General features: G+C 43.8%; 1 protein-coding gene across 2 annotated transcripts; it reads left to right on the forward strand.

Moving 5' to 3' along the window:
* The first annotated feature begins 2,722 nt into the window (after window positions 1–2,722).
* Window positions 2,723–18,205, forward strand: OCIAD2 (OCIA domain containing 2). Of its 2 annotated transcripts, XM_019412345.2 has the most exons (8): window positions 2,723–2,873; window positions 5,229–5,356; window positions 9,278–9,364; window positions 9,657–9,753; window positions 11,398–11,451; window positions 14,706–14,753; window positions 15,926–16,043; window positions 17,842–18,205. In XM_019412345.2, exons 2-8 carry the CDS (start codon window positions 5,291–5,293, stop codon window positions 17,921–17,923), a joined length of 552 nt encoding a protein of 183 aa, XP_019267890.1. In that variant the 5' UTR covers window positions 2,723–2,873; window positions 5,229–5,290; the 3' UTR covers window positions 17,924–18,205. The 2 variants fall into 2 exon arrangements, with proteins under 2 accessions (XP_019267890.1, XP_019267900.1); XM_019412355.2 differs by lacking the exon at window positions 9,278–9,364 and having other exon boundaries at window positions 2,735–2,873.
* Window positions 18,206–23,576: the final 5,371 nt, after the last annotated feature.

A 23,576-nucleotide genomic window follows, 5' to 3' on the forward strand; every position in this document is an offset into this window, starting at 1 on the left:
CAGATTCTGGTGCTCTCACTTCCTGGCTATGTGACTGAATATGTTCCTAGCACCTCTCTTGCCTAAGGACAGTGCAGGGCTATGGAAAGAGTTCAAGCTGGAACCTGCTGTGAACATTTTGGCGCTTTCTAAATCAGCCCCATTTTTCACAGCATTAGCCAACAATAATCATCTTTGCGGTCATGATCCTGAAGCTCTGTAGGATGCTGAAGCAAAGCCTAAAAAAGGACTCTGTTCAATGTTATATTCTTCTAGGGCCAAAACGATTTTATTTTATTCTAATTTTTCGGGAAATGACAAATTCTTTGTGGGAAGGATCCACATCTTTTCTCTTTTGTCTCTGAAAGTGTCTAAAACAATACGTGGGCACACCAGATTTGTCCAACAAATACTAAGTGAGGAATTTCTATAATTCCTGCACATTGCATATAGGTAATTTCTAGTTATTTAAAGCAATTAACTGAATGTTCTGATGGAGAGTAGAAATGAAGATTGGGACATGGACACTATTTTAGCAAGATGCTAAAAGCCCCTAGGGTATTTGTTGGATGTTAGACTTTGGTGTAATGGGAGGCTGTTCGGGTTTTTTGTTGTTGTTTGTTTTTTTGTTTTTTGTTTTTTGTTTTTTATTTTTTTTTAACAAAATCAGTTAGAAAGCTGTTCCTTTCAGATCAGAAAATGGCAGAGGGTTATTTCTGACTTCTGGTACTACAATGTAAAAGTAACAATAGAATGCTATGCCCTTGGGGTGCCTGGCTAGTTCAGTTGGTAGAGCAGGTGACTCTTGATCCCAGGGTTGTGGGTTCAAGCCATGTGTTGGATGTAGAGATTACTTAATAAAGTCTTAAAAAAAAAAAAAAAAAAGAATGATATCCCCTTCCATCTGGAAAGGAAAAAAGGAATGGAAAGAAACTGGTAAATTGCAAAGAGTAATGTGGTCTGGGGGAATTCTACTAGGGAGCACTGATCCTTCAAAACAACAGCATCTTGACAGACAGCCTTTGAACCCAGGCTCCTTCATTCATTCACTCGACAGCCATTTCTGAGCCCCTTCGATATCTGAGGTGCTAAATATCCAACAATGAACAAAACAGATATCATCTTCTTCGGTAGCTCGTGAAAATTACACTGAGGCAGAGCAAACAGGTTTTTTTTTTAAAAAAGAAGCTCACTGGTAAGTATATAATAACAGAGGTGCCTGGGTAGCTTAGCTGGTTAAGTGACCGACTCAATTTCAGCTCAAGTCATGATGTCACAGTCATGAGATCAAGTCCCGTGGTAGGTTCTTTCTGGAAGTGAGGAGACTGCTTGAGATTCTCTCTCTGTCTCTCTCTGTCTCTCCCCCACTCTCTCTCTCTCAGAATAAATAAATAAACTTTTTAAAAAGTATATAATAACAATTCATGATAAGCGCTATGGAAGAAAACAACGGGGCATCCTGCTTTGAAAGAGAAGGGAGACCTACTTTTGTCTGATGGGGGGTCAAGTCAGGCTTTCTGAGGAAAAGTCAGAGAAGGATGAGTATGAACGAACCAGGACAGGATTGATGGAGTGGGGACTCCAGTTAGGGAGAGGCTCCATGCCAGGCCTCAGGTGGGCAGAGCTGCGTCAACTTGAAGAAAGAAGAATAGAAAGCAGGCAGGGGTGGCTGGTAGAGGGGCTAGAGAGGGGGTGAGGACTGTGGAAAGCCAGAGGCATTAGAGACCAATCAGGATGGTAGGAAACAGTGAGAAATGATGAGGGCCTTCTACTTGACTTACAACCTGACTTCTAAGTCAACACACTCTCTGAGCCCCAGTGCTGGGCATCCCAGGGGAAGATGCTCAGCTTATAAGGATGAGGAGGTTGGGGTGAGTGATAAAGATGACAAAGGCACTGGGCAGCTTTCCCTCAGTGTCAGTGTCAGCCACTGACACTGGGAGTGGCAGGCAGCCAGAGCACAGGGACAGAGAATAATAGAAAGAGAAGGCTTAGGAGCCAGGCTGACCTGGCTTTGACTCCAAAGTCCCAGGCCTTTCACGACACCCGCCTACTCTATAAAATGAAGATGACAGTACTCGCTCTAAAGGTGGTAAAAAGGATTCCACGTGGATGGGTGAAATGAGCAAAAGGGGTCAAAAAGTACAAACTTCAGTTATAAAATAAGTAAATCACGGGCGTGTAATGTACAGCACGGCGACTACAGTTAATAATACTGCATTGCCTATTTGAAAGTTGCCGAGAGAGTAGATCTTAAAAGTTTTCATCCCAAGGGGGAAAAATGAATTGGTTTTGGTTACTGTATAGTGAGCCACGTCAACTAGACTTAGTGTGATCATTTCACAATGTACGCAAATATCTAATCATGAGGTTTTACATCTGAAATATAATGGTATATGTCAATTATACCCCGCCCCCCCCCCCAAAAAAAAGGAAGGAAGGAAGGAAGGCTCGCCTGTAAGTGCATATGAACACCTGGCCTAGGGAGAGTGTTCGGTAGATGGTAGTTGCAGTTCTTGTTGGGATGAAAGAAGTTCTCTGAACGTCGAGGAGGTAGAACCTACCAGGTGTCCAGACTCGGGAGGGGGTGGGAGCCTCCGAGAGCAGCGTTTCAGCCGGAGCACTGGCGAGCGGGCGCTGACGTCACCGCGGAGAGAGGCGGGGGTTGGGTGCACTCGCCGTGCGAGCCGAGGGGCGGAGCGAGAGGAGGAAGGAGCGGCGCGGGCAGCTCGGGGAAGAGGCGGGGGCCCGGCGGCGGGGAGGCGGCCGAGGCGTGGGGACGGCGCCGGGAGGCGGGAGCAGTCCCGCTGCAGCTGCGGCCGCGGAAGGAGGCGGTCTGGGCTCGGCTCCGCGGGCCCCCAGGCGCGACCAGCGACGGGTCCCTACCTACGCAGGTGAGCCCGCCCCGGGTGACCGCGGGCGACAGCGGGAGGGACTGCGAGGAGCGGGAAGGGGTGGGGTGGGGGGGCGCTCCTCTGCCGCTTTACCGCCGGGGTCCTCAGGGGTGGGACATCTAGAGTCGCCCCTTCCAGCCCCTCCTCTCCTGGCTCGGGCTCCGGCCGACATCGGGCAAACGTAGGACGCTTGGGGTTGTGCAGGTGGCCTCAGGGTGTAGATCGAGGCAGAGTCCTGCGGGCTGTTTCCGGCTTCCCTCCCCCGCCGCCAGAAAGTGCGGCGACCCCCTCCGCTGTCCGTCTGAGCTAGCACCCCTCCTCGTGCTGCTGCGGGCCTCCCTCCCACTGCCCAGCTGCCAGCACCCCTGCAACCCCAAGCACTGGGGAAGCAGAGGGACCCCAAACCAGCCCCGGGCACGGTGGCGGGAGCTGCACCTGGAAGGCAGCACGCTCCCGGGAGGTTTGCTCAGATGTGGACTGATGATTCACTGGGTTTGAGGGGACCCCCAAAGCTGAGATGTGGTGTCCTTGCTTCCGGATTTGAGGCAGCGGCCCAATGCCTAAGCAAAGACTATCTAATTTGGCCTTAGGTCAGCAAAGGCTTCCTGAAGATCCTCAAGAAATAGAGTGCCCAGGGCCACTCTGACAGCTTGCCCTTTACTGCTCATCCGCCCGCGGTGGGCAGGGTCCTGAGCTGGGGTTTATGGACTCATCCCTCGTCTTCCTTCCTCATCCTTGCAATAGCCCCTCAAGCCCCTTGCTGTATCCATCACCCCCAAGTAACAGGTGAGAATGCTGAGGCACAGACACATTCAATCACTTGCCTCAAAGCACAAGGCTAGTGAGGAGTAGAGTCGGGATCTGAACTCAGGTCTCTGATTTCAAGACTTTTCACTGTAGGGTATCATCATGCTGCCTCTATAATAACATTAGATATCTGAGGTGAAGCCTGGTACAACTAAGGGTCCCCTTGGCTCATATGCCTGGCATTTTAGTAGGAAACTGAAATGTGTATGATATTTACTTTTCAGGGAAATAGAATCCAGGGCTATTGAGTGTAGTGGCCATTGTTGGGGTGAGGAGTGGGGTGGGGTCCCCCTGGACTATGCCCAACATTGCCAAATCACTTTTCTGAGCCATGTGATACTGATAATTCATTCTCTCCTTTAGAAATTCCTACCCCTCTGTATCAACTATTCCTTCTCAGTCATTTCCTTGGCCTGTTTTGTTTTGTTTTTCTTCTCTTGTTGGTATTCCCTTGGCCTCAAAGCTCACATCTTCCAATACTCTTTGTAGATCATTTTATTCATGTTTCTTGCTTTACCTATCATCTTTACGATGGCACCTCCCAAATTCATCTTTTCAGCCTATGCCTAATCTGTAACTCCAGACCCAAATTATCAAATATTCTAATTCCTGCTGGCTAGTTCCAATGTATGCACCCACAGGCACCCATATCCAGCATTTCCAAACTCAGATTTATCATCTCTGTCCTTCCATGTGGTCTTGGTTCAGGTCTTTTCAGTTCCTTGGCTGGACAATATATTACCTTCCAAACTGGTCTTCCTGCCTCTGGAGCCCATCCACCCCTTGAAAGCTCAAAAATCTTAGCCTTTGGTGTCTTAGGAACTGACTGGAGAGAATAGACCTTTCTTTCTCCTTCCTTAGTACCCTGTACGTACCTGTAACGGAGCCCTTTGCCTATTGTGTAACTGCTGACTTGTCTTTCTTCCCCTTTAGACCTGGAGCTCCTTCAGCACTGATTTGTCTTATCCATCTTTGTATTCCCTGGTCTGGCACATAGTAGGCACTCCATAAATATTTGTCGTACCTAGTGACCTTGTAATGAATTGAAACTTTTTTTAGGACACAATTTCTAAATTTTTTTTTTTTAACGTTTATTTATTTTTGAGACAGAGAGAGACAGAGCATGAACAGGGGAGGGTCAGAGAGAGGGAGACACAGAATCTGAAACAGGCTCCAGGCTCTGAGCTGTCAGCACAGAGCCCGATGCGGGGCTTGAACTCACTGACCACGAGATCATGACCTGAGCCGAAGTCGGCCGCTTAACTGACTGAGCCACCCAGGCGCCCCTAGGACACAATTTCTAAGTAGTAGCACTGTGCATAGTGCCATTTCACTACATTCTAAATCTAATCTGTCACTAGGTGAGTTAATTTGTGTGCGTTGGTGGGGAAGAAGCATTAGAATGTGAGTTTCGCAGGTGGCTGGAGATGAAGACTAATGATAAAATGAAAATAAGTTTTCCAAATTGGTGAGTTGATACTAAGGGTGTTTTTAAGGTTGATTTAAACATTCAGCCACGGCATAGTGACTCCCTTCTACTTTCCTTAGACTTCGTGTCAACGAATAAGCTGAGTACGCTCAACTAGAAGAGAAGCAGAGACAAAGTCATCATGGCTTCGGTGTCTACTCATGGAAATCAAGATAAAGGCCCCCATTTGCCACCACCAAGCAAGCAGGTATATTTTTAATTTGGACGTCTGCCAACTGAAGAGGAACATCATCCAGAACCTTCCTTAGACCTCATCCTTGGCCAGTCATCTTTTTGCAGTCTGGCACTTTGTTGGATGGGCGCAGAGACAATGGAGTGGGGCAGGAAACTACTTTTCTAGCTTCCTTGAAAAGGAGCCTTTTCAGTTTTTACTTATAAAATCCTTTCTTTATTCTTCCCTGTTTAGAATCTAGCCTGACTCTTACGTAGGCTGTCAAGGACTGAAGAGGTTTCCTTTAGCAGAGCAAAAGTCTTAACTGAATCTAACAGAATGATACATCATGCCTGCTTTTACATTTTTATTACCAGGGCTGATCATACTGGTCTATGCTGCTGACAGGTGTTCCTTAACCACTAAATTAGTGATCAGATTGAGAACCCTAGTGTTAACACGGGCACAATATTTCAAATTGTTCAGAAGGAATAGTATACGTTTCGGGGACACGTAAATGAAGCAAAGAGAAAGTATTGTGATGGGAAAATGGAGTTCCTGTTCTCCAGCATCAACTTTCCCAGCTAAAGTGAGTTTATGAAGGGGGGTGATGTTGAAGGAGCAAAGTTTAGGAGAGGTTAACAGACAAATGACACGCAGTCACAAGGGAAAAAATTTAGACACCCGAGTTGCCTCTGTGAAATAGAGAACCATGAAACATTTATGGCTCTACAGGAAAGGGTCACCAGAACTCCTCTGTGGAGACTGTGCGGGAGCACCGGTCTTGACTGCAGGACTCACAGCAAGTGTGGTAGTCAGGGTCCCTGAGTCTGGATGCATATATATGTGTGTGTTTGGGACAAAGGAGGAAGGGAGATGTGCCCCACCCCTGCTGCACCCATAGGCAGGACCAAGGGGAGATATTTACACTGCGATAAGGAGTGCTTGCTGAGGAACTAAGGTAAGTGGAGGGTGAGAAGAGCTCCCTCTCTCACCCCGTGACTCACTCACCCTGACCACCGTCAGCCAGGTGCTGTGCTGTGGGGAGTTGTAGAGAAAGAAGACAGAGGTCACCTGCTTGAGTTGTTTATAGAACTCTGAAGGCATAGGGGCCGTGAGGTCTTCCCACCTGTCATCATGCATGTAAAGTGCTTGGCACAGTGCCTGGCCCGTGGAAAAGTACTCAAGAAACGGTGACCATCATCCACATTGTTATCTACTACAAAGAGTCCAAAAATGAATATTGGCAAAATCAGCAAGGCAAAACTCAAAAGTGAAAGAATTGCACCTCAAGAAAAACATGAAAAATCCAAGAGGTAAACGGCAGAGGTCCTACATAAATAATTCACAAACAAGGAGATACAAGTGTGACTAATATAGTAAGGAGCAAATTAAATAAAATTTGTTTTTAAAAAATGAATGAAGGGCACCTGGGTGGCTCAGTTAGTTAAGCCTCCGACTTTGGCTCAGGTCATGATCTCACGGTCCGTGAGTTCAAGCCCCACGTCGGGCTCTGTGCTGACAGCTCAGAGCCTGGAGCCTGCTTCGGATTCTGTGTCTCCCTCTCTCTCTGCCTACCCTCTGCTCACACTCTGTCTCTTTCTCTGTCTCTCAAAAATAAACATTAAAAAAAATTTTTTTAAAAACGAATGAACCACCCAGAGGATGGAAAAAATTATTTTCAAATGCATATTTGGCAAGGGTCTATTATCCACAATATACAAAGAGCTTTTACAGCTCAACATCAAAGAGAAAAACAGCCCAATTAGAAAAATGGGCGAAAGACTTAAATAGGTATTTCTCCAAGGAATATATGTGAATGGCCAACAAGCAAATGACTAGATGACCAATGTCATTGGTCATTAGGGAAATGCAAATCAAAACCACAATGAGGTACCGTTCACAATCACTAGCATGACCATAATTTAAAACAGAAACAGTTTAGCTTATTTAGCTTAAATTAATGAAATAATTCATATTGAGAATTTTAACGTGCTAATTTGAAAAGAACAAACAAAAGAGAAAATGAGAAGTGTTTGCAAGGATGTGGAAAGGTGGGGACTCTCATACTTTGTTGGTGGGAAAACAGTTTGGCAGCTTCTCAGTAAGTTAAACATAGAATTACTGTGTGGGTCAGAAGAATTGAAAACAGGTGTTCAAACAGTTCGTAGCAGCTCTATTCACAACAGCCGAAAGGTAGAAATGACCCAAATATCTATCAGTAGATGACTGGAGAAACAAAATGTGGTATATCCATACAATGGGATGTTATTGAGCCACAAAACGAAATGAATTATTGACACGTGCTAGAACATGGATGAACGATAAAAACATCATGCAAAGGGAGAAAAGAGAGCCACAAAAAGGAACATACTGTATGACACCACTTACATAAAACTACCCCAAATGGGCAAATTTGTACAGCCAGAAAGCAGATTAGTGATCGCCAGGGAGCCAAGGGTTGGAGGGAGCAGGAAATGAGGAGAGGCTCCTTAATGAGTATGGAATTTCCTTTGGGGGTGATGAAAAAGTTCTGGAACTAGACAGTGGTTGTGGCTGCCCAACATTGTGGATGGACTCAGTGCCGTAGATTGTCTACTTTAAAATGGTTGAAATGGTAAGTATTATGTGTGTGTTACCACAATCAAAAAGCATTGAACTACCATATAACAAAAGAGCACAGCCCAGGTTCAGTTGAGGGATTGCCCCAACATTCGAGGAGAAGGGTGTTGTGGCTGAAGAATATGTAGATTCTCAAACACATTAGTTATCAGAGAAGTGCAGATAAGAATAAAATATTAACATTCATACCTATTGGACTGTCAACATTTAGAAAACTGGATAATGCCAAATATTCCAAGCTTTTGTTCTTTAACCTGCTTACAGTCCAGCTTCACTGGCCCCTAGGTGGGGTCTGTAGGCATAGAGGAATGTTCAAGACTGCTGGTGTGGGTAAGTACGATGCAGCCATTGGGGAGAGAACTCTAGCAAGACTTTGTCAAATTGGGAATACACATGCCCTGTATTTTACTTCTAAGGGTATATCTGAGAAATATTCTCACAGGGGACTGTAAGGAGACATGCCCTGTTGAGGAAACATTCTCCAGGAAGCATCCTGGAGAATTAGCCAGCAGTTGGAACAGTGAACTAGATATGTAAGCAACATGGATGGATCTTAAAAGCATAGAGCTGAGTTGAAAACATTTTAAGGGGCGCTTGGGTGGCTCAGTCGGTTAAGCTTCCAACTTTGGCTCAGGTCACGATCCACGGTTCATGGGTTCGAGCCCCGCATCGGGCTCTGTGCTGACAGCTCAGAGCCTGGAGCCTGCTTCAGATTCTGTGTCTCCCTCTCTCTCTCTGCCCCTCCCCTGCACACCCTCTGTCTCTCTCAAAAATAAATAATAAACATTAAAAGTATTTTTTAACATTTAAAGTACAATTAAATATACAAAACTTCCATTTGCATAAAAAAAGATGCATGCACCCATAACTGAACATTTTGCAGCAATGCATACCAACAAATGATCGGCATTAAGCCCCCAGAATGGCAGTGATAGAGGAGAATATGAGAATAAAGAATGGAAGTAAGAGTGAGTGAGTAATATATACCCACAAAAGGGGAAGGGTGGTATATGATGGGAGTTAGTCCAGATTATAGCATATCAACACAACAAAAAGAATAGATCTAGTAAAAGTGATCATTTCAACCATGTTGGTCATCCCATCAGAAATTACGTGCAGACCACTTATGAATGTGTAAAAAAGAAACCTGTTAAGATAGAGTATGATGACAAAAAGTCGTTTGTTGGCGAGTTCTTAGCCTAAAAATGCATACAGAAGTATAAACAGATGAGTTGGAATGCAGATCTATAAATAGCTAACTTGTAGTACACTGCCCTGAATGGGATCCCAGAGATGGAAACATTGTGCTTTGGGGGAAATCTCTTCTTCACCCAGGAGGCAACTGGGTCGCAAGGACACCAGGCAGGCAAAGGGAGTGAGGAGCATTGCAGGCAGGATGAGCCGCATGGACAGAAGCTGGGGGTAAGAAAGAAAATGTGGCCTCGACAGTGATTCATTGTGACCAGATATCTGCTCCATACTCGCGAGTCCATGAGTCACTCTGCTTCTGCAGCTGGGATGCTTTCCTTGCCTAAACCCACCCAGCGTTCCCAGTTGGAAGGCACTGGCTGAGACTGGTCATTACTCTGCTGGCAGCCACACAGGACACACGCTGTGTGACCTGAGTGAAGAGACCTCCCTGCCCTCCTCTAGAGAAAACAGCAGATGCTTTTCTAATGATTTCAGTCAACTCACCACATAACTTTCCTTGCAGAGTCTATTATTTTGTCCAAAATCAAAACTGCACATCCACAGAGGAGAGATTTCAAAGATTATCCGAGAGTGTCAAGAAGAAAGCTTCTGGAAGAGAGGTAATTGAACCCCTCTTAATCTTTGCTAACACCATATTTGCTGCAATAAACTGCCCAAATATCACAGTAGAATTATGGTAATGAGTCCCTTTTGAGCAGAGACTGCATAATTCCCTGAAGAACTTTAAATATCAGTGGCTGTTTCGATTCTAAATCCATATTGAAGCCCTTTTAAGTGCAGAGGTCATACCTGATGTAGGAACACCTTCCCTCACTTAGCAAGAAGTGATACACACTTTCCTCCGTGTGACCAAGGGCGTGTGCCAAGAGTGTTATTTAGAATTTCTGGAAAGATTTGACCCTCCTACATTTCGCTAGACTTTCACTGAGTTCGGAAATAATGTCAGGTTCATTGCTTCATCCCAGAGCCAAGCACAGCACTACACATATAGAAATTGCCTAGTAAATATTTGTGGAATAAGAATAAATAAATAAATAAACATTAAAATTTTTGTGATACGAGTAAAAAGTGGCAACATTCCATTAATAATAATTCTCTTACAATGTCTCTGAAATAACCTTTTCTGCTGATTCACTTCCTCTTGCTAGGCCTGTCTTATATAAGGCGAGGGTGTGAATTCATGCTGTGCATTAAGGTCTCTTCCAATTTAAAAAATTCATGATTTGTCATTTGAAAATGTCATAATAGAGCCCATAGATTTAGTCCCAGTGTTTTGCAGCATTGGGATAATTTATACTTTGAAATACACATTTTTTAATTTCTCAAATCATTCAAGTTCAATATCAATTGTTTTGGAATTGGAAGCAACACTTTAGAACTTGATATTTATTATATTTTATGATTCTTGATCGTGCTCCTAGAAATTCACGAGTTTGTTTTTTGTTGTTTTTTTTTTTTACAACCTATGAATAAGTAATTTAAGTAAGCACTAGTAGATTAACATTTCAATATGACCCATTTGTCTCCCATCAGGTAGATATGAGTGGAAACATTGGTTGCTATTTGATTTTTCTCTTGCTGGGAGGAGCTGGATGTTGTTAAGTGCTCTCTGCTCTTGGAAGAAGTGTTGCGTTTTGATAGAACTAGATACTGCCTTTGCCAAACTAACTTGCCTGTTTTAAAAATCATAGCTCAGCACTGCCCATGTTTAACATGAATGTGATAATCTCATAATCTTCAGAAAATAGACATATCCAAATTGTGACATATCCAAAATATCCTCTGAGACAAGCTGGGAACGGTCCTAGATCAGGTATGCCAGAGTTTAGTGTATTGTTTTTTAACTTTTCTGTAGGATTGAAATTTTCAAGAGACAGCTAAAGGCGACTCCCAGATTCAACGGCTAAGTGTGCACTCTCACTAAGATACCTTTGTCGTCTGTGGCGCTCAGCATCTGGTGCGTGGTGGGCGGTCCCTAAAGGCGGATGTCAGAGCTGGAGTGGCACGGGGCTAGGTTTTGTCATGGTAATGCTGTGCCTCCCGGCTGAGTGACTGGGACAGATCTCAAGAAAATTCTTCATGCGGTGCTTAATAAATACTTGTTGAATAAGTAAAATAACAAATGACTAACACCTCGTTGCCAAGGTAGATAAGAGAAGAAAACACAGGCTAATTTCCCCTGACTTCTGGGTGAGGTGCCACGTTTTAAACTAGCGATATTGAACCGGATCTTTCTTTTGCAGCTCTGCCTTTTTCTCTTGTGAGCATGCTCGCCACCCAAGGACTAGTCCACCACGGTAAGATTCAGAATCAGTTATTGTTCGACTTGAGAGCCCAGGTTTCAGTGATGCTCCTGGCAGCTTTCTGGCACTTGGCATTTGTTTTTTGGTGGAAGATTTATGTATGCAGGTTTTTGCTTATTTTCAGCCTAAGCACCCCCTCTCCTGAAGATGTCCTAATCTCCAGAAGGAGTGGCTATATTAAGTTGCGTGGCAAAGGGAAATTAAAGTTGCAGACGAATTAAAGCTGTTCATCAGCTGACCTTAAAATAGAGAGATTATTGGGGCGCCTGGGTGGCTCAGTGCGTTAAGCATCCAACTTCGGCTCAGGTCATGATCTCGTGGTTTGTTGGTTTGAGCCCTGCATCGGGCTCTGTGCTGACAGCTCAGACCTGGAGCCTGCTTCATATTCTGTGTCTCCCTCTCTCTCTCTCAAAAATAAATAAACATTAAAAAAATTTTTTTAAATAGATTTTTCTGGATTATCTAGATGGGCCCAGTGTAATCAAAGGGTCATTAAAAATGCAAGGGTGGATGAGAAGACGGAACCAGGGGGATGGCAGCACCAGAAAGGCTCAGTTCCACACTGTCTTGGCTATGAAGACGGAAGAGGGGCCCAGGAGTCTGGGATGTGGCTGGCCTCTGGAAGCTGGAAACGAGAGAAACTCTAGAACTTCCAGAAAGGAATGCGGCCCTACTACTATCTTGATTTTAGCCCAGTGCTATGGTCTGAATATATGTGTCTCCCCAAATTCACTTGTTGAACTCCTAAGGCCCAGTGTGATGGTATTAGGAAGGGGGCCTTGGGCAGGGGTGGAGCCATCGTGAAGGGATTAGTGCCCTTGTAAAAGAGATCCCACAGAGCTCCCCAGCCCCTTTCATCACATAATGATGCAACAGGAAGTCTGCAACCCCGAAGAGGGCCCTCACCCAACCATGCTGGCACCTGATCTTGGACTTCAGCCTCCGGAACTGTGAGAAATAAATTTCTTTTGTTGCTAAGCCACCCAGCCTGCCATATTTTGGTGTAGCTGCCCAAATGGTCTGTCACCCAGTGAGACCCATTTTGAGCCTCTGAGCTCCAGAACTATAAGGTAACAAATTTGTGTTGCTTTAAACCACTGAGTTTGTGGTGAGTTGTTACAGCAGCCACAGGATACTGAGGCAGCGACTTTCTCTGTGCCAGAGTCCCTGTGTCTCCCAGGGGCTCCGGGTATGGTTAGACAGATCGTTTCCCACCCAGCTGTGCTCCAAGGAGGTAAGTCACACTGAAATCCACCCGAACTCTGTCCATCACGCCATTCCTCATGACAAGAGGCTGCATGCAAGAGGCTACATCTGCCTAAGGAAGGGACCCTGTCTAATCTGAGCAACAGATCAAGAGAACTAGCAGCTGCCCAGCACCTCCCCACATAACCTCTTCCTGTCTCTTAGAGGTTTCCACTTTTCCTGTCTGTTCTCCCTTTCTTGCTCTCTTCTTTCTTCTCTCTCCATCTCACCAGAGCCTCCATAGACATTACTTGGTCCCCAGATAACAAGAAGGTACCTGACCTTGTTGAAGACCACTATACTAAACACTGCTGATTACCAGGATTTTTTTTTTTTTTTTAAAGTAGGCTCCATGCCCAGCACAGAGTGCAATGCGGGCTTGAACTCATAAGCCTGAGATCAAGACCTGAGCTGAGATCAAGTTGGACGCCTAATCGACTGAGCCGCTCAGGTGCCCCAATTACCAGGATTTTTAAAAGAATATTTGTACCCAGCAAACATGAGGGAAAATGTTCTAGTTCCTTTTGGGGTGTCAGAGACCACATATGTCACATATCCAGGAGAATCCCATTTCACTCAATATTATTCTTGTCTTTAAAGGTGATTTGTTAAATATAATTTCATTTTTATAACTTCAAGGTAGCCTTTTTATAGAAATATATTCATCAATCAGTAACAAGCCTTCATCAGACCACTTCTGACAACAAAAAAATATGGCCATGACATCTATAGGGGTTAATGTTTTATAAATATTAATCTACAGTTTTCTGCATGTGTACAGATATACCTTTCCAGGTTTGTATATTAGTTTTCCATGGCTGCTATAATAAATTACCACAAATATGGTGGCTTAAAACAATACAAATTGCTTATCTCAGGGTTTCAGAGGTCAAAAGTCTAAAATGGGTCTCACTGGGCTGAAATCAAAGTGTTGGCAATGCTGCATTCCTTGGGGGAGGGGTGAGGGGGGATATGGGGCTTCCTTTCCCTTTCCAGCTTCTAGAGACCACCTACATTCTCTGGCTCATGGCCCCTTCCTCTGTCTGTGAAGCCAGCAACACTGAGGCAAGATCTTCTCATACTGCCATGATATGTCTCTGAATCTCTCTTCCATATTCAAGATGATTACATCTTTTTTTTTTTAATGTTTTTAATGTTTATTTCATTTTTGAGAGACAGAGCATAAGCAGGGGAGGGGCAGGGAAAGAGGAAGACACAGAATCTGAAGCAGGCCCCAGGCTCTGAGCTGTCAGCACAGAACCCAATGCGGGGCTCGAACTCACAAACCACGAGATCATGACCTGAGCCAAAGTCACCACTTAACTGACTGAGCCACCCAGGTGGCCCTCAAGATGATTGCATCTTGATTACATTGGGTCCACCCAGATAATCCAGGATGATCTTCCTATTTTAAAATTACTTGGTTAGCAACCTTAATCCCATTTTCTTCATAGTTTCCAGGGATTGGGATGTGGACATCTTTAGGAGACCATTACTCTGCCTTCCACAGGTTTTATTGTTTTCATTTTAAAATTATGATATATATACTGTGAATCTCTAAACTGAGACTTCGTGTTGAGTTACTTAAAAAGGGGAGGGGACTATGCCTAATTGCTTGGAACTAGATTGTTAGCCCCCTCTTTGCGTTGATACCATTTTTTTTTTAATTTTATTAAGTAATCTCTACACCCCATGTGGGGGTTGAACGTAGAACGCCAAGATCTAGAGTTACATTCTCTACGGATTGTGCCAGCCAGGTGCCCCCCCTTAATATATTTAAATTAGTCTTAAATGGTCTGTTTCATGTTCTTTTTCTGTACATTAAAGCTACTAATACTTTGCTACTTGCTAAAAATGGTTGAGAGTTAAGTTCAATTAAGAATTGACTTATAACTTTTACAAATCATCTCTTTAAGAATCTGTGTATATCAAGATTTACTTTAATGGTAAATTTAAATAAGGTATAAAATGTAATAATAACGTATTTATATATTACTTCTTAGGTTATTTAGCATCTAATCCAAGATTTGGATCATTGCCCAAAGTTGCACGTAAGTTATAGAAGTTAAAAAAACAAACCCTAAAAAGATTCATTTTTTTTTTTTTTTAAACAAGATGTTTATAGCAACTGGAGATATGAATGTCAGGTTAACAAACTGCCTGCATTGACTCTCTGAAAAATCAGTCTGTTTCTTGTCACTTTGAAGTTCTTAGTTCATTCAACACTTTCTGATATAAGGCTGAGCAGTAGAGACTCCACCTTAGGCCTCGTTAAACCCTGGACTCAGAGGCATGGGCACAACATACAAGAGGAGACCAAGCAGAGCCTCTGGATGATAGAGCCATTAGGGCCTGTCATTCTCTTCTTTTGGCTAGTTAGCTGGGTTTTTTCTAAATATTTTCTTTTTTTTTTTAATTTTTTAATGTTTATTTATTTTTGAGAGAGAGAAACAGAGCATGAGTGGGGGAGGGGCAGAGAGAGAGGGAGACACAAATCCCAAGCGGGCTCCAGGCTCTGGGCTGTCAAACTCGCAAACCGCGAGATCATGACTGAGCCACCCAGGCACCCCCAGGATATTTTCTATAATGGACCTACCAAATGAATAATTTTTAAAAATCAGAGACTTTCTAGTAATATGTTTCCCACAAACTTGGGGTTTCATCTTCTTCCACTCATACACAGACCCGTTATGTACAAAGAGGACGTGTTGCAGTTCAGGGTCTGAAACCTCATTCCCAGCAAGAAGAGCAGGTTGGACATTTCTCCCATAGGAGATCCCCTCTGCCTCGTGAGCTCTCTTTCCCTGTAGGCAAGATGGAGTGCCGCTGCCCCTTCTGTAACCCATCAAGGGAATTAAGGGCCTTTCGTGCCCCCGTGCCCCATGATTTGGAATCCACCTATGGCCACCACCCAAAGCCCACCCCTCCCTGCCCTGGGGCCTCAGGCATTTGTTTGCCACCTGGGCCTCCCACTGGCTGCCTGCCTCCTTTGCTGGCTCTATCCTGGCCCTTCCACCACCAGCTCAAAACTGAGGAGCTCAGAAAGCCTCCATTTCCCAATCCTGCTCTTTAACAGGGAGACTCATTCTCAGAGGTTTTGTTCGTTGATTTACCACGGTACTTTTCATGTAAGAATTACTACTGTTATGTAGAAAGTTCTAGAAGATAATTAATAGAGGCGATGCTGAGCTTTTAAATTATCTTTCCTCACCTGCTTTTACAGTTGCGGGTATCTTGGGATTTGCCCTTGGAAAGGCATCATACATACGAGTGTGCCAGAGTAAATTCCATTCCGTCGAAGATCAGCTCCGTGGGGCTGGTTTTGGTCCAGGGCATAACAGGTTTGTAACTGTTTAAAAATTTTTATTAAGTTCTTAAATTTTAATTCCAGAGTAATTAATGCACAGTGTTCTATTAGTTTCAGGGGTACAATACAGTGATTCAACAGCTCCATGTATTAGCCAGTGCTCATCATGTCAAGTGTACTCTTAATCCCCTTCACCTGCTTCCCCCAGCCCCCCCACCCAGCTCCCCCCTGGTAACCATCGGACTGTTCTCTATAGTTAAGAGTCTGTTTCTTAATTTGTCTCTCTCTCTCTCTCTCTCTCTTTCTCTTTCTCTTTCTCTTTCTCTTAATTTGTTCCCATTTGCTCACTTGTTTTGTTTCTAAAATTCCACATATGAATGAAATCATATGGCATTTGTCTTTCTGACTTATTTCACTTAGCATAATACTCTCTAGGTCCATCCATGTCATTGCAACAGGTTTGTAATCTTTTTGGCTGAGGGACTGTTTTTATTTATTCATTTATTTATTATTTTTATTGGAGAAAATAAAAGAGAGCAAGCACGCGTGCACTCAAGCTGTGGAGAGGGGCAGAGAGAGAGAAAGAGAGAATCTCAAGCAGGCTCCATGCTTAGCATGGAACCCAACGCGGGGCTTGATCCCACGACTGTGGGGCTCAAACTCAACAACCAGGAGATCATGACCTGAGGCAAAATCAAGAGTCAGATGTTTAACCGACTGAGCCACCCAGACACCCCTTTGACTGAGGGATTGTAATGAAGATAATTATAAAAAGTTAAATAAGGCCTTTTCACCACTGACAATATTAGACAATTTTTAAAACATCTCTATGTTGAAAAAAACCTCTTTAACTCTCAATTTTTGAGCTGTTGCTATTCAATAATAATTACCTGTTTCATTTGCTCAACATTGAGCACTTACTGTGTTCGAGACATCGTGCAGGTCTCTAACGAATACCTTCATCAGCAGACATGGCTTCTACGATCACGGGGTCACACCGGATTTGAACAGGTTTCTTTACGGCGGGACTTCTCAGAACCCTTCTAGGTTGGCGTGTATTGCGATTCTCATTCAGAGGTGTCAGCCGCGGGACTCTGGAGTTAAGGACATTACCCCAGTGGTTAGAGTACCCAGGTGAAAACCAGTTCTACCGCTTACAAAGCTGTGTAACCTTGGACAAGTGTCTTACCCCCTCTGATTTTCAGTTTCCTCCTCTGTAGAAAATGGTGATCAGAATTGTTTTCGTGGCATGTTACAAGGAATAGCAGTGATTATTTATGACAGTGAGGGCCCAGTAAATAGTACTTATTTCTATGATAGTATTGATAGGTTTGGTGTTAGGAACACATTTCTTTCAAGACCTTCACTTGTCACAGTGGGTTCTATTTGAAAGGCAGCATGAAACCTGTGAAAACAACATCAGACGTGAAGATCATTATTGACCTTTGTGGGGGGGATGACATTCGGCGGGGGGGGGGGGGGTCTCAAACCAAGAAACAACTCCTGTTTTTCCTTTAAATATTAGAACTTGTGAGGGGCACCTGGGTGGCTCAGTCAGTTAAGCATCCAACTCTTTTTTGGCTCAAGTCATGATCCCAGGGTCATAGGATCGAGCCCCATGTCAGGCTCCATGCTGAGCACGGAACCTGCTTAAGATTCTCCCTCTCTGCCCCACTTTTGCACGCACACTCTCTCTCTCTCAAAATAAATTAAAAAAAAAAAATTAGGCTAGTGAACTTCCACATAGAAGACGCCTCTCAGTCACGCTGTGTTAAGACTAGATAGACCAACCAGTGACAAAGCACAGACTTCTGTTTTTGCTTCCATTCTAGGCACTGCCTGCTTACCTGTGAGGAGTGCAAAATCAAGCACGGATTACACGAGAAGGGAAGCTCTCAGCCTTCAGCTTCTTAAACTTGTCTCTATGGCTTTGGAAGTTCCTTAAACCTCTCTCTGAATTTGTACACATTTAGAATTTCAAGTGTACTTTAAAATAACATATGTATAGTGGAACAGAAACATTGTGCTTCTCTCTTTTTGACATGCTTTCTGGGGAAGATCCTCAATTGAAGTGAGCAGTATATGTTTGTCTGCGATTTGAGAACTTGTCGGGGGCATTCACACACCAAAAAAGAAATTACATTGCATTCCTTAACTTGCTTACAGCTGAGTAAAAGCGCTTCAAGTCTTCGCTGATTTGGGCCATCCATTCTTTCACTCTGCTTTTGTCCAGGGTTTTAAGATCGCGGATACAGGATGGGAGTGAATATTCAGGAACTTGGGAAGCCATGCCCCAAAGAAAACCAATGTGTATAGAGGTAGAAACACGGGACAAGAAAGACTGTGTCTTATAGGTTTGAGAAGTGCTTTCTAAAATATAGGAACCAAGATGTTTAAGTTGATAAAAAATATTTCCCTTGAAAGAGTCAGAATTTGAACCCACTGCCCTTTCAGTGACATAGATGACTTTGTGCCTCATTGGTGTGGTGAAGTTTTGGAAGAACCCATCATCTTTAGGTTACTTGTTTAGCATGCTCATGGTCAGCACTAAAGAACTGGGTTCTTAAACTTGACTTTCCAAACTGCCCCTCCTTCTCCCAAGGAACAATTTGTTTATGGGAACGATCACTTGAAGAATTAATTCACGGAATGATAAACTTTTGGGGCTATAAGGAGCTCAGAAGCAGCCAATCCAACCCCAGGAGTTGGATTCCTATTCTCCTACCAGGTTTTCTGCATGAAAAAACCAACCAACCAACCAGCCAGCTAACCTCTTCCACTGGAGACCTTGCATTTTATGGCGAGTTGTCTGAGACCTTCATAAACATTTAATTTGCATCTTCGCATTTTCTCAGGAAAATGCTTTATGTATGTGTCGCCATTTATTTACTGGTTTGTGTGTGTGTGCGTGCACGCTTGTGCATACGTGTACCTGTTTGTATTAATACATCTTGAAACCATGTATAAAAAGGAAAATCTCATCAGAAGTTAATAATCTGAAATATCTCATTTTAAATATCAAAAATATTTGGGAAATTTTCTTTTTACATGAACATTAAGTATATGACATGGAGGGTTTTTGTTTTTTTTTTTTAAGTTCATTTATTTTTGAGAGAGAGACAGAGTACAAGTGTTGGGAGGGGCAGAGACAGTAAGAGAGACAGAGAATCTGTTAGCACAGAGGCTGACGTGGGACTTGATCTCACGAAGCTTGAGATCATGACCTGAGCTGAAATCAACAATTGAACGCTTACCCGACTGAACCACCCAGGCGTACCTGAAATGGTGTGGTTTTGACTTCATCTCCTTCATAGTACGTATCCTGGTCTTTCAGTTGATAAAGTTCTATTTCTGTAAATCAGAAGCCAACAATCCTAGCTTCGTGGATGCAGTTGAACTCCTGACTCTGGCAACGAACTCGTGGTGACTCTGTTCTCTGGGTGATTGGCAACAATTCAGAATTAGGCACATTTATTTCCTACAAGCCAGAAAATGATTTCCCAGGGATCAGAACATCTTCAGATTGCCAAGCACAGCAAGTCAGTGTTGAAATCAGTCTTGGGGTACTGGGAAAAGTTGAATCTATTGTTGAAAAGGCCCATTGTTTTTATAGCTGACGTCTTCATATTTTCTCCTGAGTCAAATTGGATTTATTGTTTGGGCTCTCTGCTTTTCCTAAGCAGGTAAGTTATTCATTGAAACAGTTCATCACAGTGATCTTTCCTTTCACGGGGTGAAAGGAAATCAATAAAGAAAAAACTGGAAGGTCATCCAAGAAATCTCAAATATTTTGCTGCTTTCTCTATTGCGTATATTAGGAAGCATGGATCGTGGGGAGAATGTTTCTTGCAGGAAGATGTGTCAAAAGAGTAGCATTTGTCTTGCAGCATTTAGAGATTACCCACACTCGTCACCAAGCTGGTCATAAGCTTATGAAAGCATTGCCTTCATGATAAAAACAGACAAAAAAGATGTACTGTATATAATGCTTATATATTTTAAAAATTCTCACTTAAGGGGCTCAGTCAGTTAAACATCTGACTTTGGCTCAGGTAATGACCTCATGGTTCATGAGTTTGAGCCCTGCATCTGCTCTCTGCTGTCAGTGCTGAGCCCACCTTGGATCTTCTCTCTCTCTCTCACTGTCACTCTCTGCCCCTCACCTGTTCATGTGAGCGTGTGCGTGCACATGCACACTCTCTCTCTCTCTCTCAAAAATAAACATTAAAAATATGTCTCACTTAAGCAAAGATATTCTCTTCCCTTGCTGTCAGAATAAATGACTTATCTATTGTCTGTTAATGTCATGAAAGTAATAACAGTTATCTTGAATGACTTGATTAAGCAATGAAAAGATCATACAGATCATTTTCTTGATGTTCAACTAATGCAATCTGGTAATCAACAAAACTTTTCCACGTTAGAGCTCAACTATAGAATTTGATTTCATAGACATTTGAGGTTTGCACAGGGGCACCTGCGTGACTCAGTGGGTTGAGCGCCTGACTCTTGATTTCGGCTCAGATCACGATCTCATGGTCATGAGATCGAGCCCTGCCTCAAGATTCTCTGTCCCTCTCCCTCAACCCCTTCCCTGCTCCCTCTCTCTCTCTCTCTCTCTCTCACTCTCTCAAAAGACAAAACAAAACAAAAGTTTGCAGAGATTTCAGTGATTAACCCAGAGGCAGCAAAGTCCAGGACCAGATAATCGAGTGAAGCTGAACTAGTGTAGTGGCATGTTAAACCCAGTCTTTTTCCACAACACACACAAATATGTGGGCCCACTGTTGCCACATCTTCCAGCTTTTCAAAACAAATAACACAGGTTTTTATGTGAGGATTCTGGTTCTTATATGTTCATTCTTTCATATATTCAATTACTGAGCACCCAGTCTGTGCCTAGGCACAGTCCTAGATCCTGGAAATGCAACAGTGAACACAACTGACAGAATTCTGTCTTTCTGGAGCTTGTATTCTTTTTTTTTTAATTTTTTGGGGTGCCTGGGTGGCTCAGCCGGTTGAGCATCCGACTTCAGCTCAGGTCATGATCTCATGGTCTGTGAGTTCGAGCCCCGCATCGGGCTCTGTGCTGATGGCTCAGAGCCTGGAGCCTGCTTCGAATTCTGTGTCCCTCTCTCGCTCTGCTCCTCCCCGGCTTATGCTCTGTCTCTCTCTCTCTCTCAAGAATAAATAAAACATTGAAAAAAATTTTTAAAAATCTTTACTTATTCTTGAGAGAGAGACAGAGTGAGAGCAGGGGAGGGGCAGAGAGAGAGGGACCCAGAGAATCTGAAGCAGGTTCCAGGCTCCGGGCTGTCAGCACAGAGCCTGATGCACGCGGCTCGAACTCACAAAACGTGAGTTCATGACCTGAGTCGAAGTCAGACGCTTAAACTGACTGAGCCACCCAAGTGCCCCAGGAGTTTCTATTTTTGCTAGTTTGCGGCGTGAAATCCAGTCCAAACACCCACCGCTGTGAGAATCCCCTCCACTCTCTGGGCAGGTGAGATTCCAGGACACACACATGTACTTCTTGGGGAAGGACACCTGCTGATCTACGGTGCTACGCTTTATACCTCCCAGCTGTGCAAAAGTGTTCGGAAAGGTCTTATGGGAGCCCAGGTTCGCCTCCCTCTCCCCTAGACGAAGCTCTTCCAGGATGAGAAGTATGTCTTCTTTTACTGATGTCTGAGTCTCCAGCCCCAACCCGAGTTCTTGGTCAGATATAGGGACTTCGTTTATGTTTGTCAGCCTACACCCGTGATGTCTCTGTGGCTACAAAATAGGATTCTTATTCTTCTTTCCCAGAGTGGCCTTTATTTTTTTTTTTTTAATTTTTTTTTTTTTTTAACGTTTATTTATTTTTGAGACAGAGACAGAGCATGAACGGGGGAGGGTCAGAGAGAGGTAGACACAGAATCTGAAACAGGCTCCAGGCTCTGAGCTGTCAGCACAGAGGCCGACGTGGGGCTCGAACTCACAGACCTCGAGATCATGACCTGAGCCGAAGTCGGCCGCCTAACCGACTGAGCCACCCAGGCGCCTCCAGAGTGGCCTTTAAACACTGGAACACATGTTCCTCTCAGTTTCTTCAACCATTGGAGTGGGTTTCCAGCCCTGTCACATCCTGGTCTTGGGACACCTTTGGTACGTGTTGTCCTTTCTTACACCAAGACCCCAGACATGGATTGACCGGTTCAGAAAAGACTGCAATCATGGAGTTTTCATTTCAGGCACGTGCACGGACAAGAGTGACCCTACCCTGCATGACGCTCCGTGCTCATATCCAGGCTCTGCCGCTGAGTCAGCTCTGTGCCTCCATTTCTCATCTGTAAAATGGAAACATTTTAGACTGTCCTGACAGGTTGTTCATGAGGATTAAACGAGCTACTACTTATTATTTTTTTCAAGTAATCTCTATGCCCAATGTGGGGCTCGAACTCACGACCCCAAGATCAAGAGTGGCATCCTCTACCCACCGAGCCAGACACATACCCCTTAAATGAGTTAATACTTACAAAATGCTTCCAATAAATAGTGCATGGCTCAGAGTAACCACCAAGGGATGTCAGCTATTACTACAACTACCACGACTTTTAATTGGAGTCCAAAAGTACGTGTCACACTTTTTTGGCCTCTGCTAAGCTTTTCACATGACCTACCTTTAAGTCAATTCTCCCCATTTTACGCTTAGGCAGCTGGTCATTCTGAACTCCAGTGTAACGCATGATATCTTTAGTTCTTTTTGATTTCATGATGCTATTATCCGTCCTTTTGAGTTTCAAATTTGTAATTCAACAGGTGAGTGTTGTGTCAGCTGCCCTGGAAAATATTCAGTTAACCCCTTTGGTTTCTTAATGTATAGTGTTCATGGTAAGTGCTCAATCTTTGTTGGCTGAATGATCGTCTTGAAGAATGTATTACAACCTTGAAGAGTAGTTTGGTTTATTAGAGAGAAGAGACATCTCTAGATATGGTGGGACAGGAATGAGGCTAGGAAGGGAAGGTGACAAAAGGGGAAGGGTGGGAGGGAGGAATTAATAACGGTGGGGAAACAAATATCAAAAAGGAACTTCCCTTAATACCTCCCTGGTTTTGAAAATCAGGGCTGTTACCACAGGCCTGATGATTTGGAAGCCCAGAAGTGGCTTCCTTCATTAATTCGACAATAATTTTTCAGTACCTACAATATGCAAGGCAATGTGCCAGAAGAAAGGGGGGTATTTTCATACACAAGAAGTAGAGAAAAGATATATAAATAAACAGCTGTAATACAATGTGGGGTAGTGTCTGTATGAGACAGATACGAATGAAAGGCCCAATGGAATTCGGGGCAGCAAGTTACCTTTGCTGCCCTCGTAGATTGTATTACCAGCCTAATTCTTCACTCTCCTTACATCCTTGCCTTCGGACATGGAATTTTCCATTTCTTCCCACTGTGAGTGGGGCACAGTACCTAGCTCTTGACCTTAGGTTTTGTCCACATGACTTGCTTTAGGCAGAATGTGGGGCAGAAATGAAGGTGTGCCAGTTCCAGACTTAAGCCTTATAAGCCCTGTCTGTGTGT

This window comes from Panthera pardus, unplaced genomic scaffold (genome assembly GCF_024362965.1).
Source record: "Panthera pardus isolate Hobbes unplaced genomic scaffold, ASM2436296v1 HiC_scaffold_13, whole genome shotgun sequence".
Taxonomy (NCBI): domain Eukaryota; kingdom Metazoa; phylum Chordata; class Mammalia; order Carnivora; family Felidae; genus Panthera; species Panthera pardus.

Excerpts from the sequence above, each read along its gene's own strand:
- OCIAD2 (XM_019412345.2), top strand. The coding sequence starts at position 5,291 with ATGGCTTCGGTGTCTACTCATGGAAATCAAGATAAAGGCCCCCATTTG. Across the intron at positions 9,365-9,656 it reads CGCATGGACAGAAGCTGGGG|AGTCTATTATTTTGTCCAAA; the intron begins GTAAGAAAGAAA and ends CTTTCCTTGCAG. Across the intron at positions 9,754-11,397 it reads AGAAAGCTTCTGGAAGAGAG|CTCTGCCTTTTTCTCTTGTG; the intron begins GTAATTGAACCC and ends TTTCTTTTGCAG.